The 16,159-nt window shown below is 37.8% G+C and overlaps 1 protein-coding gene across 1 annotated transcript in view; it reads left to right on the plus strand.

Annotated features, from left to right (window-relative positions):
* ttyh3b (tweety family member 3b) overlaps positions 1-16,159 on the plus strand; it is a 53,639-nt gene that overhangs the window by 19,863 nt on the left and 17,617 nt on the right. The window contains exons 4-8 of the mRNA XM_052127426.1: positions 8,861-8,972; positions 10,120-10,340; positions 10,682-10,777; positions 13,800-13,872; positions 14,066-14,141. Of these exons, the coding sequence (XP_051983386.1) occupies positions 8,861-8,972; positions 10,120-10,340; positions 10,682-10,777; positions 13,800-13,872; positions 14,066-14,141 (578 nt within the window). The remainder of the gene's footprint in view (positions 1-8,860; positions 8,973-10,119; positions 10,341-10,681; positions 10,778-13,799; positions 13,873-14,065; positions 14,142-16,159) is intronic.

Below are 16,159 nucleotides of genomic sequence, written 5' to 3' on the forward strand. Positions count from 1 at the left end.
TTATTGAGTTGGCCATTTAAAAGTAGATCATCATGCAAAAAAGTGTGGGCACCCCTGTTCTAGGAGATTATGCTTGACTCGTGCGTCTATGTGCGCACTCAATAAACTCGATGCAGCAGCTCAGTTGCATGGTATTGGGACATTTTATCGAGAACGAATACATGGGCAAAGTATCTAACCCGAACCCAAACTTCTGAACTCTTCCAATGGGTAAAGCGGGTTGCAACTGAAGGGAACGTACTAGTGGAGACAAATGCGCTGTGAAATGTGGCTGTGTATGATAGCAACACCCAGTGTTCAGAATATGAATTTCATATAATTACACAATAGTGGGCCATATAAACAGCCTGATGTTTTTGCGTGTCTTCTGAAGTGATTTGATAGGTTTATGTAACCTTTTTAACTTTAAATCGGTGCTTCCATCCAGGGCTCTGATGCTGTTTGAAATGGCCGTATTCTCAAGTGAACTCGCTGAAGCACTTACGTCACGCTTCGTGTCAGCTGCTGGCAGGAAGCACTTTTTAAAAGTTAATAACATTTTAATTATCGATTTATTTTTTATAAAAATCTATTTCATCCATTATAAGGATCTGACAGAGCTTTATCTTCTTTTAAAAATCTTCATTTGTGTTCTGCTGAAGAAAGACAGTCATACACATCTGGAATGGCATCAGGGTAAGTAAATAATAAGATAATTAACATTTTTGGGTGAACTATTCCTTTAATTACAAAAAATATGTGATTAATCACGATTAAAAAGTAAATGAATAAAAATACTTCAGACACCTCTCTGCTTTAATCGTTGCAATGTGTCTAGTGTTCCCTATGTGTCACTCACTCGACGTTGTATCGATGAGTTGACACTAGGGGTCACCCTTGGGAGCCCAGACATCTCTAATCTTTGAGAAAAGGCCAATGGGAATTAGCATGTGGGATTTGCATGCCACTCCCCCAGACATACGGGTATATAAGGAGTGTTGCTTGCAAACACACACTCAGATTTCTTCTTCGGAGCCGAGCAGACACATTCACTGAGCTGAATCCTTCCTGCCGTTCCATTCATCTCTCCTCTGCTGAAAGCTGATGGACACGGCGTTTCCGTCTTGCACGCCATGGCTCTCTTGCAGGTGCACCAAGCCAAGGCACTAAGAGAACTACATGAGGGTAGTCCTGACCCGGGACTATTGCAGGAACTGTGCCCGGCAACCGACTTCGCCCTCCGAGCGACGAAGGTCATGGCGCGCGCTCTCGGGCAGGCGATGTCCACCCTGGTGGTCCAGGAACGCCACCTTTGGCTCAACCTTGTCGAGTCACGAGAGGCAGACAAGGTTCGCTTCCTTGACGCCCACATCTCCCAAGTTGGGCTGTTTGGCGACACCATTAGAGACTTCGCCCAGCAGTTCTCAATGGTAAGAAAGCAGATGGAGGCCATACAGCATATCCTGCCCGGTGGAGCCACAGACCCCGCACTCCATCTACTTGTCGTCCTGCGGTGGCAACACCAGCTCAGCCACAGCCCGCCCCCCAGGGCATGCCTCAGCGTGGAGCTACCCGCAGGCCCCCGAAGCCACCCGCCTCACGGCCAGCCGCCAAGAACCCCACAAAGGCTTCAAAGCACCCCTGAGACAGGCAGCCTTGGGACTCAACGGCAATTATGCGTTACCCCCTAGCCTACTTGCATAGATGTTGTGCAAGGTTAGGGAGGACGAGGAGCAGATCCTCTTAATGGCCCCTTACTGGCCCTCCCGGACTTGGTTCTCGGACCTCAAGCTCCTCGTGACAGGTTTAAACCTTTTATGAAGAGCCTACACATATTTCTTCACTTTAAACCTACACATATTTCTTCATTGTAAACAATAGGTCATAGATTTACCTTTATAGTTACTTTTATTAACATTACCAAACATTATTACATTAGATAATGCTTAAAAGATTATTAAAACTTCAGCTCTGACAATATCTGCCATTGAAATCTGCTGCTCCAAAAAACCTGGAAGTGCTGTTGCTTGTGGTGTGATGTCAGTGTAATTTAATCTATTTGAATGCTAATGGATAGTTTCCTCTAGCTATTATAGATCTCCTAGCTAATTTTACCAGTATAAGCACCTAACAGAATTGCTAAAATAATTTTGTTGACTGTTTTCCAATGTTTGGATTAATTGGTAGAGTTAATGTTGCTATGAATGTCCGTTCAGACAACTGGCGCATTGAAACATTGAAAGTGCTGCAGGGTAACAGTGTTCACATTTTTCAGAGAAATTGACTTATTATAGTTGGCTCTGCATATTAGGCTTGCAAAAATCAGACAGAGCAGCATTAAATATAGCAAGAGGTCAGTGCAGGCTAGCAGCTATTTCACAGTGACCCCTGAACACAGAGATTAAGTGGTTTAATCAAGTGTCTGCATTAGAGGATAGAGTGATGTCAGCTGAATAAAAACCATCTGCTCTTTTATGTTTAGTGATCTTGACATGGACATGGGTGGATTCATTTTCAAATTGTAGTTGTTTGTAAAGCCTTGTGGAAATACTGTGTTTATTAGGGCTGGGTATTGATAGCCACCTCACGATACGATATGTATTGCGATACATCACGATATCATGATTCAATTTCGCTTTTAATTTCAATTAATTTGGGTACAGTACAGTTTTAATGTACATTTTGCTTGCATACAGTATGAAAGAAATTCTCTTTTAGCTAATGCTGTTATTCATTATACAGGGGACCTTCTGCAGACTATTTTATCATTAGCTTTTCATAATTTTGGTGACATTTTAGCTTTTTCTTTCTATTTTTTTTTTCTCCCCAATTTGGAATGCCCATTTCCCAATGCGCTCTAAGTCCTCGTGGTGGCTTAGTGACTCGCCTCAATCCGAGTGTTGGAGAACGAATGTCAGTTGCCTCTGCGTCTGAGACCGTCAATCAGCGCGTCTTTTCATGTGGCTTGTTAAGTGCGTTACCATGGAGACATAGCGCGTGTGGAGGCTTCACGCCATTCTCCGCGTTATCCATGCACAACTCATCACCACCGAGAGCGAACCACACTATAGTGACCACAAAGAGGTTACCCCATGTGACTCTACCCTCCCTAGCAACCGGGCCAATTTGGTTGCTCAGGAGACCTGGCTGGAGTCACTTAGCACGCCCTGGATTCAAACCTGTGACTCCAGGGGTGGTAGTCAGAATTTTTGTTCGTGACATTTTAGCTTTTTTTTTAAATATAGTCCATGTATTACATCAATAAATATGGTGTATTGAAATTGCATATGTTATAATGTATATATGCAGTATATTGTAACATGTTTGTTGTTTACATGACTAATTTGTACTATTTTCAAGTATTTACTTAGATATGTAGTACAAGTGCTAAAATGGTACTGTCTCTTTAAGACCAGCGGAACAGACTTTGACAGTAGTGTTTGTTTGGCCGAATGGCTTCTTTAAAGCATTCATGCTATGTTTGATTAGAATTAAATGTTTCTTTTGTTGTATTTGATAAATAACTGATTGTAGAGAACAGAAAGGATATAAAAAGAGACATTATTAAACAACAAATGGTTTGCTTGGGTCTGGTCTTTGGACTCTGACATGACACAGAAAGAGTAAAAAAAAAAATTGTCTCAGCACGCAGTGAAAAGATCTTGGTGCTGAATTTCTATGCCACTACACCACTCAAACACTGGTGAGTGAAATCTAAAAAATTACCATCCAGTGGCTAATCAAAGACATTCTTTGTAGCAAATGGGAAGTATTTACACACAACTAATTGTTGGGATTGCAGATATAAAGAAAGAGCTAACTTGGCATTTTAAGAATCAACATTGGGATCGTACAAATGAAGATTAAGTAGAAAATCTATATTTTTGTATTACAGTAGTGCCAGAGGGAAAGATCAACACATTTGAATTGAGTTTAGTTGGTGCTTGTCAATAATTCGACAGAATTGGGTCAATTTCAGGGTACATGAACATTTGGAAGATCATGTTGATTTAGCAGATCATGTAAAATCAACATGGTGGCCACCAAGAGGGGAGCCCACCCTTATGTAGAATGAAAAGTAACTGACATGACAAGAGTTTTCATTTCATGTGAGTGTACGTAGTTCTTAAAAAATGTGTCAAACGTAGTAATGATTTCTAAAGGGGTAAGACTTTTTCGCCATAATTTTGATAACCAGTCATTCATTATTGTTCTATTTGCCTTTGGATTCCTCTCTGCTTGCTTTGTCCTCTGTTCTGATATTTTTCTGGGCTCTCCTCCCATTTGCCCCCCACATGGGCTCTTCGAAAATCTCCTCCCATATATTTTCTTCTGATCACCCCTTTCTCCCCTCCCTCCCTCCCTCATTAGCACACGTCTGTCCTATATCTGCGCTTCACGCTTTGCCAGTCTTGCTGTGATTGACAATCAAAGAGATTATTTCCTTTAGAGAAAGAAGGATGCAGAAGAACCAGAGAAAAGGACGATTGATTGAGAGAGTCAGATAAAGTTTTTAGGTGATTAGAGATAGATACAATACAGTTTAGACTGATGATTCCACAGCAGAGATGTCATGCTGAAATGATGGCTCAGATGAAACACATTGTGTTTCATGCATCATTAAGCACAAAAAAAAAGTGCACACATGCACTATTACTCACAAAGGCATATGTTCATGGGGTGACCTAAAACCCTACAGCACTAAAACCATAATCTCCCTAAAGAGTTTTGTATCTTTGAGCTTTAGTAACTCAGTGTATGTGTGTTTTAGCTGAGATTTACCACAAGGGTTGCGAACAAAGACACAATTCCATTTTAATGAATATACTGGAACTGACCACGTTTACATGCACATAAGAAAACGGTTTATCCAAGGTTTTCCGAAACGTCATGTAAACAAGAACGGCGATTTCCTTGTGCCGTTTAAGCAATAAGAGAAAGCGGTTTAACACACCCAGGTTTCTCCTCAAGAACAAGGCTTAATGTGGCCATGTAAACACATAAGTGGCGTTCTTACAGGTTTTTGATGAGTGTACATGTGCATGAACAGACCAAATAACAAACATCATAGGATGGAGCTCAACAACAAGTCAACACAGTGGAAAGTATTCAACATTTTTGGGAGTGCAGTGAGAAAAGCATGTACACTATAAACTATACCCATTTATATACATCAATGTAAAATATCGACTGTCTCTCACCTTCATGTATATATGCGCTCATACATTGGGGGAATCCCAGAGTTTTATGTAAGAGGGAAACCCCACTATTGCAGCACAATTCTGCTGCAGGTAGTGATAGAAAGTTAAGCAAACAAACACAGCAACAAATCTGGAATATCTGGAAATAAAGCAAAGTAATGGGGCATAAAATAGTGAAGTCTTCCTAGGATACCATGCTTGTTATTTACATAAGCATCACAGGGAAATTATGCTGCTGTGAAGGCTGCTTACTGACCGAGCCGCGTATACATTAGTAAAGCGTATGCCGCTTAAACAGTGGATGCAAACGGAATGCTGCTTTCTCGCAATACGCCCCTTTTTGCAATAAGCCGCATTCTGGTGTCCAATTAAATGTAGTCACTGTTTCCTATACACTTAAAATGTTTATATGTACTACAGGTAAATTTAGAAAATTTTCAGAGTACACTAGCATATAGATGACCTCAGAGATTATAGACATTGACTAATTGACACATAATTCCAATTTAGATTTCATGGGGTCTTAAATGAACCAATATTGTTAGTTGTTTCACCCAAAAATAAAACGTATGGTAAAATGTAACCCCCCCTCCCTCATGTCGTTACAACGTCGTATTGCTTTTTTTCTTTCGAACACAAGAAATTTTGAAAAATGCTGAGACTGCTCTTTTTTTCCATAGAATGAAAGTAAATGGTGACTGAATCTAACATTCTGCCTAACATCTCTTTTTGTGTTCCATGGAAGAAACAAAGTCCCAAATATGGGTTTTGGGCAAAATGAGGATGAGTAAATAATTACAGAATTAAAATTTTTGGGTGAATTAGAATCAGAATATTTAAATTCCTTTAATTCAATTCCATTTCACTTTGAATCATGATTCAGATCAGCAAAACACACATAAAAGCTTTACACTGTCAAGATCAAACACATGTGATTAATCTAAACACCTGTTTAGTTCTTCATATCTTATCTTGATTATTCCTGCATGGAATTAAAAAAGCTTAAGGTAAAATCTTAAACATATCTTTATGCTTAACCCTATCCAGTTTTGCTTTTCCGATAAATGTATCTTGTTTTAAGCATGTTTTCATTTTACTGAAGAAAAGACAAAGATACTTATTACTAGGATTTTTGCACTGGTTTGTCCTGGGCTAAAATGTCATTCTTTTCTGTAATACACATTTTTTCTTTCTCTGTATCAGTATGGCTTCTTTCACCGCCCTCAGTTAAGTTTTTTTCCCTCTCTCCTAGGCGCTGCCCCCTTGGTGCCTTGGAAATGTTGCCATAGCAACAGAATCAGATTTTGAACATTGAAGCTTAGAGATGAATAATGCACTGCAGCTCTCTTCGTGTGTGTGTGTGTGTGTGTGTGTGTGTGTGCGTGCGTGTGTGCGCGCGTGCCATTGCCGCATCTAGTCGTCATTGAATCGTTCTTATTTAACCCTGCTAGATTCTTCTTGTATCTTTGGATCTTTGTGTGCCTGTGTCTGCTGTTTACTTATTGCTAAATATTGCAACCTTTGAGCGAGTACTTTCATATTTGTCTATTGCTATCACTTTGGCTCAGCAATTGACCCATCAAGCCAGAATCGATTCATTTTAAAGCAATAAGGACTCAAACTCATACAAGGACTCATACAAATAATGGCTTGTTTTCCACTATGATTGTTCACTTGAGTTTATCTTGTTAATGGTTGATTGTCTGAGGCTATTTGCCTTGACTTCTTACATTTATGTCCATAAGCGACCCATATATGTCATCAGTTTCTAAAAGAGCCCTAATTTACACAAAAACGTCAATGTTGTGTTACCTGTATGTGCACATAACAACAACAAATGTATATTTATGAAACAGCCTTCTTTTTCTCTGATCTGACTTTTCATTCTGGGGTACACTAACAAAAGGTACCATTGTACTACCATGTTTTTGGACATTTAACATTGTAGTACCATGGTATTCTTTGAAGCACTTTGTAATTCCAAACAAATACCATGGTACATTAATGTGGTAATCTTTTAGAACTACAGCCATTAAAGAATATAAAATATAAAAATATTACCATATAGTACCATCACTGTACCACTTATAAAACACACTAATCAAAAGGTGACCCATATAATGAGTACATATTTTTATTGTCATTTTACTTTAATAACCAGTTTGGATAGATGTATGCCCACTCACACGATCTGACAGATAAACCCACTAGCAAGTGATTGTGGTCAGTGCTGTCAGAGAGAGGGTTTATGGGTAAGAGTAGGAAAACCTCTCTCTGAATTCCACGTGACTCCTGACTTTAACAAAGAATGACAGCCTGACCCCTCTCTCTCTCTCTCTCTCTCTCTCTCTCTCTGTCTGTCTTACACACTCTTAAGCTTATAAGAGCTCTCCTGCCTAAATCCTCTTGTATTTGAGTGACAGAAGCAAATTGTAACACATGCAGAAAAATGTGCACACCACATCAGATAAATCATATCTCTCGCAATAAAATTGCCCTGAGATTAATGTACCTCAAGTAAATGCTTCTTTGTGTTACATTACTACCTTAATTTGCCCATATACATAAAGTATTACTGTAATTCCATATGTTACTTTATCATCTGACATTAAATCAGTAGCATCAACATGCAGGGCAAGTTACATACCAAAGTTTAATACTTAGGGTTTTGCCTTTTGAACAACTCCTAAATTTGAGCAATAATAAGAGTGATGATTACCTTAACAATGTTAATTTAAGAACAGTCAGTAGGTCTGCAACATTACATAAAACCAAATGTGTGTGTGTGTGTGTGTGTGTGTGTGATTCCTTCAAAATTTTCTTTTCACCTAAGGGCCCTTTTCAATATTTGTCCAGAAGTATGGGTTGTACATTCTGATTTGTGCGTTTGGAACAGTGGTAAGGTTAACGATGCTGGAGAGCTCCTCATTAATGCAGTCAGTTCTGCAGAAAAATTGACTTTTATGCCTCCTGAGGCTAGAGATGAAGGTGGACAGGCTTTGGAAAACCAGCAGGTCCCTGTATCATTTCAATCTTTCAGGGTCACTTACTGGTGATGATTAAATAGTCACCTGCAAATTTACTTTTTAAAACAGAGATATTTCATGGGTTTCATCCTCTAAAAAAATTCTGTCATCATTTACATGTCATTCCAAACACGTATGACTTTATTTTGATTGTGAAACAGAAAGGAGATGTTAAGCAGAATGCTAACTTCAGTCACCATTCACTTTCCTGGTTTTGAAATAAGATGAAGTGGAAGTGATGCAAACATTCTGCATAACATATTCTCTTTGTGTTCCACAGATGAAAGAAAAGTCCTATGGGTTTTGAACAACAGGAGGGCGGTTGAAAAAGGACTGAGTTTTCTTTCATGGGTGTACTATCCCTTTAAATTACATTTATTGGATTGCTGTAGGCATATAGCCTAGTGCAAGAAGTTTCTTGTGCCACGTTTCTATGTTCCAATGTCATTATAAAAGCAAAATTTAGTTGGTTTAACAAAGTTCAGTTTTGCTAACCTGGTCATTTTCAGTGTCTTCTTGAGGTCTATATTCAAGAATCAGGAATCAAAATAAAAACATTGCCTATGTAAGAGTGTTCTATTATAGCCTACAGTATAGAAAACAGTCTGTCACAATCACAAGAATTCATTCCCATCTTTGATCACTCTCCCGCAGTGCTGGCATTGCAGTCGGTTTCTATGGAAATGGCGAAACATGCGATGGTGTGACACGACTGACATATTCCTTGCGCCATGCTAACCAAACAGTGGCAGGCATCGACAAACTGGTGAGTCATTCTGCTTTCTGTTTGTTCTGTGTTGGGGACATCTTGCTCAAGTATTCAAAAGACTAGAAAAACACTATAATGCTCTTCTGCTGCTAGTCATAAACTCTTAACCACCCATTCCAAGTCTCTTAAACCACTGCTAGCTTTTTACGTTACTAAACAAACACTGTTTTTTGTTTAATTTGTCCTTCTACACCTTTTCAACCCACTTTGTTAAGGGAATAATTCACCTAAAAGGACATTTATTGACCTTCATTCATAGTTCCAACTCCATATAACTTTGTTCCTTCCATGGAACAAAAATGTAGCAATTCTGAAGACTCTCCGGACCACTTTTATGGTGCTTTCCATCCTTTTTGAGGCTTAAAAAGCTTCAGTCCCCATTGATTGTATTACGTAGAAATGAGCGACCTGCACAGTCTTCAGAATTTCTTCTTTTGCGTACCACTGGAAAAAGATAACTCTCTTCTTCACTACCTGTATTAAGATAAACACTCCTGTTAAATGCTGGTGTGTTCATAAGGTGGGGGTTTAATTTATTTGTTCTCTGGCCAGCAATTCTTGTAGGAAATAATTGTGTATCAAATCGCAGTGACCTACTGTAGAGTATGCAAACTATTACAGTAAAATTATAAGTTAATACAAAGGAATTTTAATACTTTTCCACAACCAGGTTCCACTCGATGTTGGTCTCAATAAAGCTCATTTGTTATCTTTGGAGTGCGGGGTTTTGGAAAGAATGGACATGGCTAATCCAATGTCTGAAATCGCTTACAGCACCTTTAATGTTGGTTTATAAAAATTTAATTATTCATTGTAAGTTAAGTTTAGTTCATAATGCATTAACTAATGTTAATATATCCAACTTTTAATTTAAAAAATGTATTAGTATATGTTGAAATTAGCATTAAAGAAATATTCCAGGCTCAATACATCAATAATAGCCAGCATTTGTTGCCACAATCTTGATTACCACAAATGTTTTTAGACTTTTTCAACAAAAAATGCAAAAATCTGGGTTATGGCGAGGCACTTACAATGGAATTTGTCAGTGATTGTCCATATCAGTTTGATTCAAGGGTCAAAATGTAAATATAAATGTAACTGATGTATGAAGCCCAAAACATTTGTGTATGTGTGTTCGCAGGTATCAGAAAGCACCAGCAGTCTGAATGAAACCCTGCAGGAAGGTTTGGTGCAACTGGAGACTGTGTACTCCAAACATACAGACTACCTGTCCATTGTCCAGAAACTACAGGGACAGCTTGACGAACTGATCAATCTGATGGTGGAAGTGCCTTTCTGGAGCAGTACAGATCTGTCACTAGATCACCTGGCATCTATCACTGAGCAGTATGACTGGTACAGGTAACTACAAAGAGTAACTTGATTTAGTACCATGGATCTGATTATGTAAAAACAAGATTAGTTGTGAGGGAGATTCATTTAACTTTTGGCCATCATAGCTTGAAGACCCGTCTAGATGCAAAAGTAATACTCCAGTTAGTGGTGGTTTCTAAATTAGTTTTTAGAAACCTGTCATCATTTATTCACCCTCAAATTGTTCCAAACCTGTTTGATTTTCTTTCTTCCATGGTATACACAATGAGATGTTAGACAGCATGACAGCCCGAGCCACCATTTACATTCATTGTTTGGAAAAGAGATATAAAGAGTAATTGTAAAATATGTGTATGTGTGTTTTGTAGGTGGCTGGGATATCTGGGCCTTCTGCTCTTCGATGTGGTAATCTGCTTGCTCGTTTTGGCTGGTCTCATACGCAACTCTAGAAGCATCTTAATCAGGTGAGCACAAGAACATTTCAGAGATTTTCTTGAACATATGTTACGTTATTAGTTAAAGCTGGTGTTTAATTTCTGCGACACTAGTGCCGCCAAATGTAATTGGAAAAATATACTGATTTTAGAAAACACATCTGCCATTGGTCAAACATAAAGATATTCCTGTCCCAAATTCATGCCATCGGTTGAGCCAATGCTGCTGTGTTGGGCTGACCAGACTGCTCAAACAAACAGAGCAATGTTTGAACGTGAGGCACAGAGATTACATTTTTGGGGGAAATCAACATACAAATAGTGTAGGCTTGGGACTGATGCCTTTTTCACCCATCATGCTACTTTAATTCACCAAAGTGGTATTCTGCTGATCACAAAGTATAGTCAGGACATTACTGATGTAAAAAACAGCACCATCACTATTTGAAAAAAAGTCATTTTTGATAAAATCTAGGCAGGCCCCATTTCCTTGTTAAATTACTAATTTGGTACTAGAAAATCACTTTCCATTATATCAAACACTGCTGAAAGCTTTTTGGCTTGTTAAATGAAGCTTAACATTGCCTTTGTGTTTGTTCTTTAGTTGCCACATTATGCAATAGACTGGCATGTCTTATGGTCAATATTAGGTAAAAAATGGCAAAAAAGAAACAGATTTCTCTAGAAACTCATCAGTCAATCATTGTTTTGAGGAATGAAGGATATGCAATGCTTGAAATTGCCCCCCCAAAAAAACCTGACGATTTCATACAAAGGTTAACACTACAGTCTTCAAAGTCAAAGGACAACTGGCTCTAACAAGGACAGAAAGAGATGTGGAAGGATAGATGTACAGATAAACAAGAGCATAAGTACATCAGAGTCTCTAGTTTGAGAAATAGATGCCTCACATGTCCTCAGTTGGCAGCTTCATTGAATTCTACTCGCTTAACACCAGTTTCATGTACAACAGTAAAGAGAAGACTCAGAGGTGAAGGCCTTATTGAAAAAGAGTGTTATGGATCTTTGTGGGATCAGCTAGACTGTAAGGTGTTAGAATTGCCCAACAAGACTACATGTGCTACAGGCACCATGGGGTGAAATGTTACCGGAGTATCTGTACAATCTGATTGCTAGAATGCCAAGGATCTGCAAAGCTGTCATTGCTGCATTTGGAGGATTTTTTTGATGAGAACTCTTTGAAGTAGTTTAAGAAGTTCTGAATAATGTTTTTTTTTTTTTTTTAAATTGTAATAGTAATTTTTCACAATATGAATGCACTGACTATACATTGTGATCAGTTGAATGCCACTTTGGTGAATTAAAGTACCAATTTCTTTTCATAAGAGCAAAATCTGTACATTATTCCAAACTTTTGGCTGCCAGTGTATATTGGCATTTTTTCAGATATAAATAGGGCTGTTCATTTGCACAATAGTCTTTGACTTTTCAAACATATTTCTCTACACAACTTTGGTCAAGTTTGAGCGGCAGGGTAAATGAAAAGGGGGTCACACACTTGATGCGTCTGGCATGATCTAAATTTCAAAACAATTATTTTCTATGAAGGCACATAAACAACGTGGACTCACGTCTGCAGAGGCTACTCAAAAATCTGCATCACCACGGAGGGCAACTCGCATCGTTTTCCTAAAATTCGACCTAAATCATTATCAAAGGACAAAGATTATTTACTCTAGCCATCACTGGATGATATATTATGTATATGTATCTTTCATATAGCCTACACAATGTCTTTTCAGTTATGTCTTTTGTGGTTTGACAGCTTATGCCACTTTGCAATTTGTAACGTATCCAACACACTATTATTTGTCTCTGACTACCACGTTAACTTAATTTCAAAGTATTATCAAAGACAGTTACATGTATTCATTTAGCAGACACTTTTATCCAAAGGGACTTTCAAATGAGGAATACAGCAAAAGCGATTCATCCTAATGAGGCAATAATAAAAGCCAATGAAATAACACCAGAATGCCACTTCTCATGCTTCTTGATATACAAGCTTGGTGAGATATCCTTGCTAATGAAAGGTATTTTTCACACTCCCAAATCTCTCAATCCTGGTGCATTGCAGGACTTGCCGCAGGATAAAAACCTCTACCTGAGTTTAAAATTTCAAACTTAAACTGTTATGTGAAAATGGCTATTTTTAGCCTGTAACTATGCAAAATTCAGATCCATTCTCAGAAAGGCTTTAGAAATGGAGAGAGAGAGAGAGAGAGAGAGAGCGAGAGCGCGAGCGCAAGCACGAATCAGCTAAAGGAGTTGGCAGAGGAAAAGAAAAGGATTGGGGCAAAATTAAATCTGTTTTATTCTACAAGGGATGGTGAATATCTCCTTTTGATTCACTCTGACTCACATTCTAACTCCTTTTACAGTTAGACACATATTCTTCATACATTTATATGTTTGTGTTTATATTAGTTGTCGGCGCATATGTGTGCATGTGTATCTAGAAGCCCATTTGGTCAGTGGGAGGTGGTTTGTAACTCCAAAGATGTTTACTAACTGGGTTACTCACCATGAGCAGGCCTAAACAAGTGTGAAAGAAGCCATCCTAAAAATATATCCATCAACGACACAGAAACATGTAGAACTCCACAGGGAAGCATGTCATTAAGCGTTCCTATCAATCTCACTTTCAGCTGTTTGAAAAACCGGGATGTAAATCTAGCTTAAAAATCGCTCAAGGGTTACTGTACATAGGCTTTAAAAGATACATTTTTTTTTTACTTGACAACCACTTAAACATTACGGCAGCCACTTTAGAATTCAGATCAATGCCTTTGACACAGAAGTTTTTTCATATTGTTTATATTAATGACTTTATAGTCTCTAAAACAAATTCAGACCTCCCAGAAGAAAATGTTATTGCTCAGAGATCACTATAATTATACTAATAATACTATTACAATTATAAAAATGTATAAATGTATTGTTTAATAATAATATTAACAATTATATTTTTTAACTATTGTTATTAATATTACATTTAGAAATATAAGATTTTTGTATTTCTGTCCTCCAGTGTTTGTTTGCTGGGTGTGCTGACATTGATTATTAGCTGGGCTTCACTTGGATTGGAGTTCTTTGTTGCTGTGGTGAGTCACTTCAATAATAAAACACCTCTTCTTTTTGACACTGAAAGTACAGCAATTTAATCCTAAAATAAATTCACAGACAACCTTGCTACAAAAAGCTACAGCATACAGAAATAAGACCAGTCTCAGCTAAAGCTCAGCATACTCTGAAGTTTGCGTGCAGGTCTGTCTCATTTGTTGTTTTCTTCCTCAGACTGCCAGTGATTTCTGTGTTGCCCCTGACTCCTACATCACCAAAGTGACAAGTGGGAATGCTGTTATTAACCAAGGTGTGCTTTCTCAAATTCAAACCACAAATAGATTGAACAGCTACTGTTCATTTCAATGTGTAATTATCTTAATATTTGCATTTTACCTGAATGTTCCAGTTTCAAAACACATTAAGCTCAATCGACATCATTTGTGGCATAAGGTTTATTACCACACAAATAATTTGGACTCATCCCTTGTTTATCCCTTTAAGCTCTGAGGGTGTATTTTTTTTATTTCCTGTTTCAGTGGCATACACAAAATTAAGCTAAAAAATCTAAACAATACAAAAAAACAAGAAGGGTCAAGTATTTGGTATCATACTTTTTTATATATAGATTATGATAAATTCTATGACTGTCAGCCTAAGAAACTGCTGAAAAATCTTATTCTTATTTTTCTGATTTTACATTATTTATCTCTGGGCGTAAGATGGCTCTGAAAAACTGCCTTTGTTTTCAGTCATGTGAACTGTAACTGAGTAAAACTTTGTGTTGATTCAACAAAGCAATCGAAAGTTATAGCATTACAAAAATAATTTAGCCTAGTGTACAAAAATGTCTCCTAGAGTCCAAAAGCCTCTCCAAACAAAGAAAATATTATAATTGTACATAATAACTAATTACACATGCAAACAGAAAAACAGCACTGTCCCCTCACAGCAAGAAGGTCCCCGGTTCGAGTTCTGGCTCACCCAGGGCCTTTGCATGTTCTCCCTGTGTTCATGTGGGTTTCCTCTGGGTTTCCCCCACAGTCCAAAAACATGCAGGTCAAGTAAATTGGAAACTCGAAGTTGCCCGTAGGTGTGAGTGAGAGTGTGAATATGTTTATCTGTGTGTGTTTGCCCTGTGGCCACCTGTCCAGGGAGTTTCCCTGCCTTTGGCCCAAGACAGCTGGGATAAGCACTACCCTTGACCCTACAGAGGTCAAGTGACTGTAGAAGATGGATGGATGAATGGATCTTGTACTTGTACACATTTGTAAGAACATATGTAACAGTCACCAATCACATGTCTCTCTGCACAAATATGGATGACTTTTTACACCAATCTGAACTCAATCCGATTGGTTTACCATTCCATTAAGTCATAATTTCCATAATTTCCGATGACGTCATCTGATCCAGGAAATCGAACGTGTTTTCAGCCATATTGCAAGATGCCAGATAACCAGATGCTATATGCACATTGTGCTTTGTGTCAATTATCTAACGATCTATTCATCTGATTACTTTGTGTGTGGGCTCGTTTTTAAGATAATTGCCTCCTCTAAGTAATGGTATGTTCATAATATTTAATAATGGTAACATAATATATATGTTCTGTTTAATTTTCGTGAAGTTAAAAGCAAAAATGCAGCATATGAGCAACACCTGTTCACATGAAACATACAGTAAATGTCAAAGACATATATTTAGCTATTACTCGCTATATTTTTGTCTGTGAGTTAAACAAATAGGCTGGTTGTATTCTACTCTTAAGAGTTTTTAACAACATATGACACATTGCTATTTGATGAGTTTGGTGTTTTTACTGATTAATATGTACATTGCAAATCTTTTCATAAATTATACAAATTAAACACTTCTGATTTGTCTGCAAATTTCAAATCACTTGTTAATTTTTTGTCATAATGCCTACATGCATTGTAAAGTGGAGCATCTATGCTTTCAAACGATACCTATTATGTGTTGGTCAATATTTTGAAGGAAAAAAAAAATTATTCTTGTAGGCCTGACGTCGGCAGCTTAAATTATTATTTAAAAAGAAAGCAACAATTGCAGTTACAGGAAGGCCCTTACAATGGAAGTGAATGGGGCCAGTTATTAAACATGTAAATACACACAGTTGCAAAAGTATAGCCACAAGACGCAAACATTTTACGTGTTTTTATAAAATCGCTTACCTTATTTGTGTAAAGTTATATCCAATATTACAACTTCGTTATCATGATGACGCAACACTGGTAAACCCTGTAATGTGGTAAATGATGTAACGCTGGTAAATCCCTGTTAATAACACTATAATCATATGTATCA

The sequence above is a fragment of the Xyrauchen texanus genome, chromosome 5 (assembly GCF_025860055.1).
Source record: "Xyrauchen texanus isolate HMW12.3.18 chromosome 5, RBS_HiC_50CHRs, whole genome shotgun sequence".
Taxonomy (NCBI): domain Eukaryota; kingdom Metazoa; phylum Chordata; class Actinopteri; order Cypriniformes; family Catostomidae; genus Xyrauchen; species Xyrauchen texanus.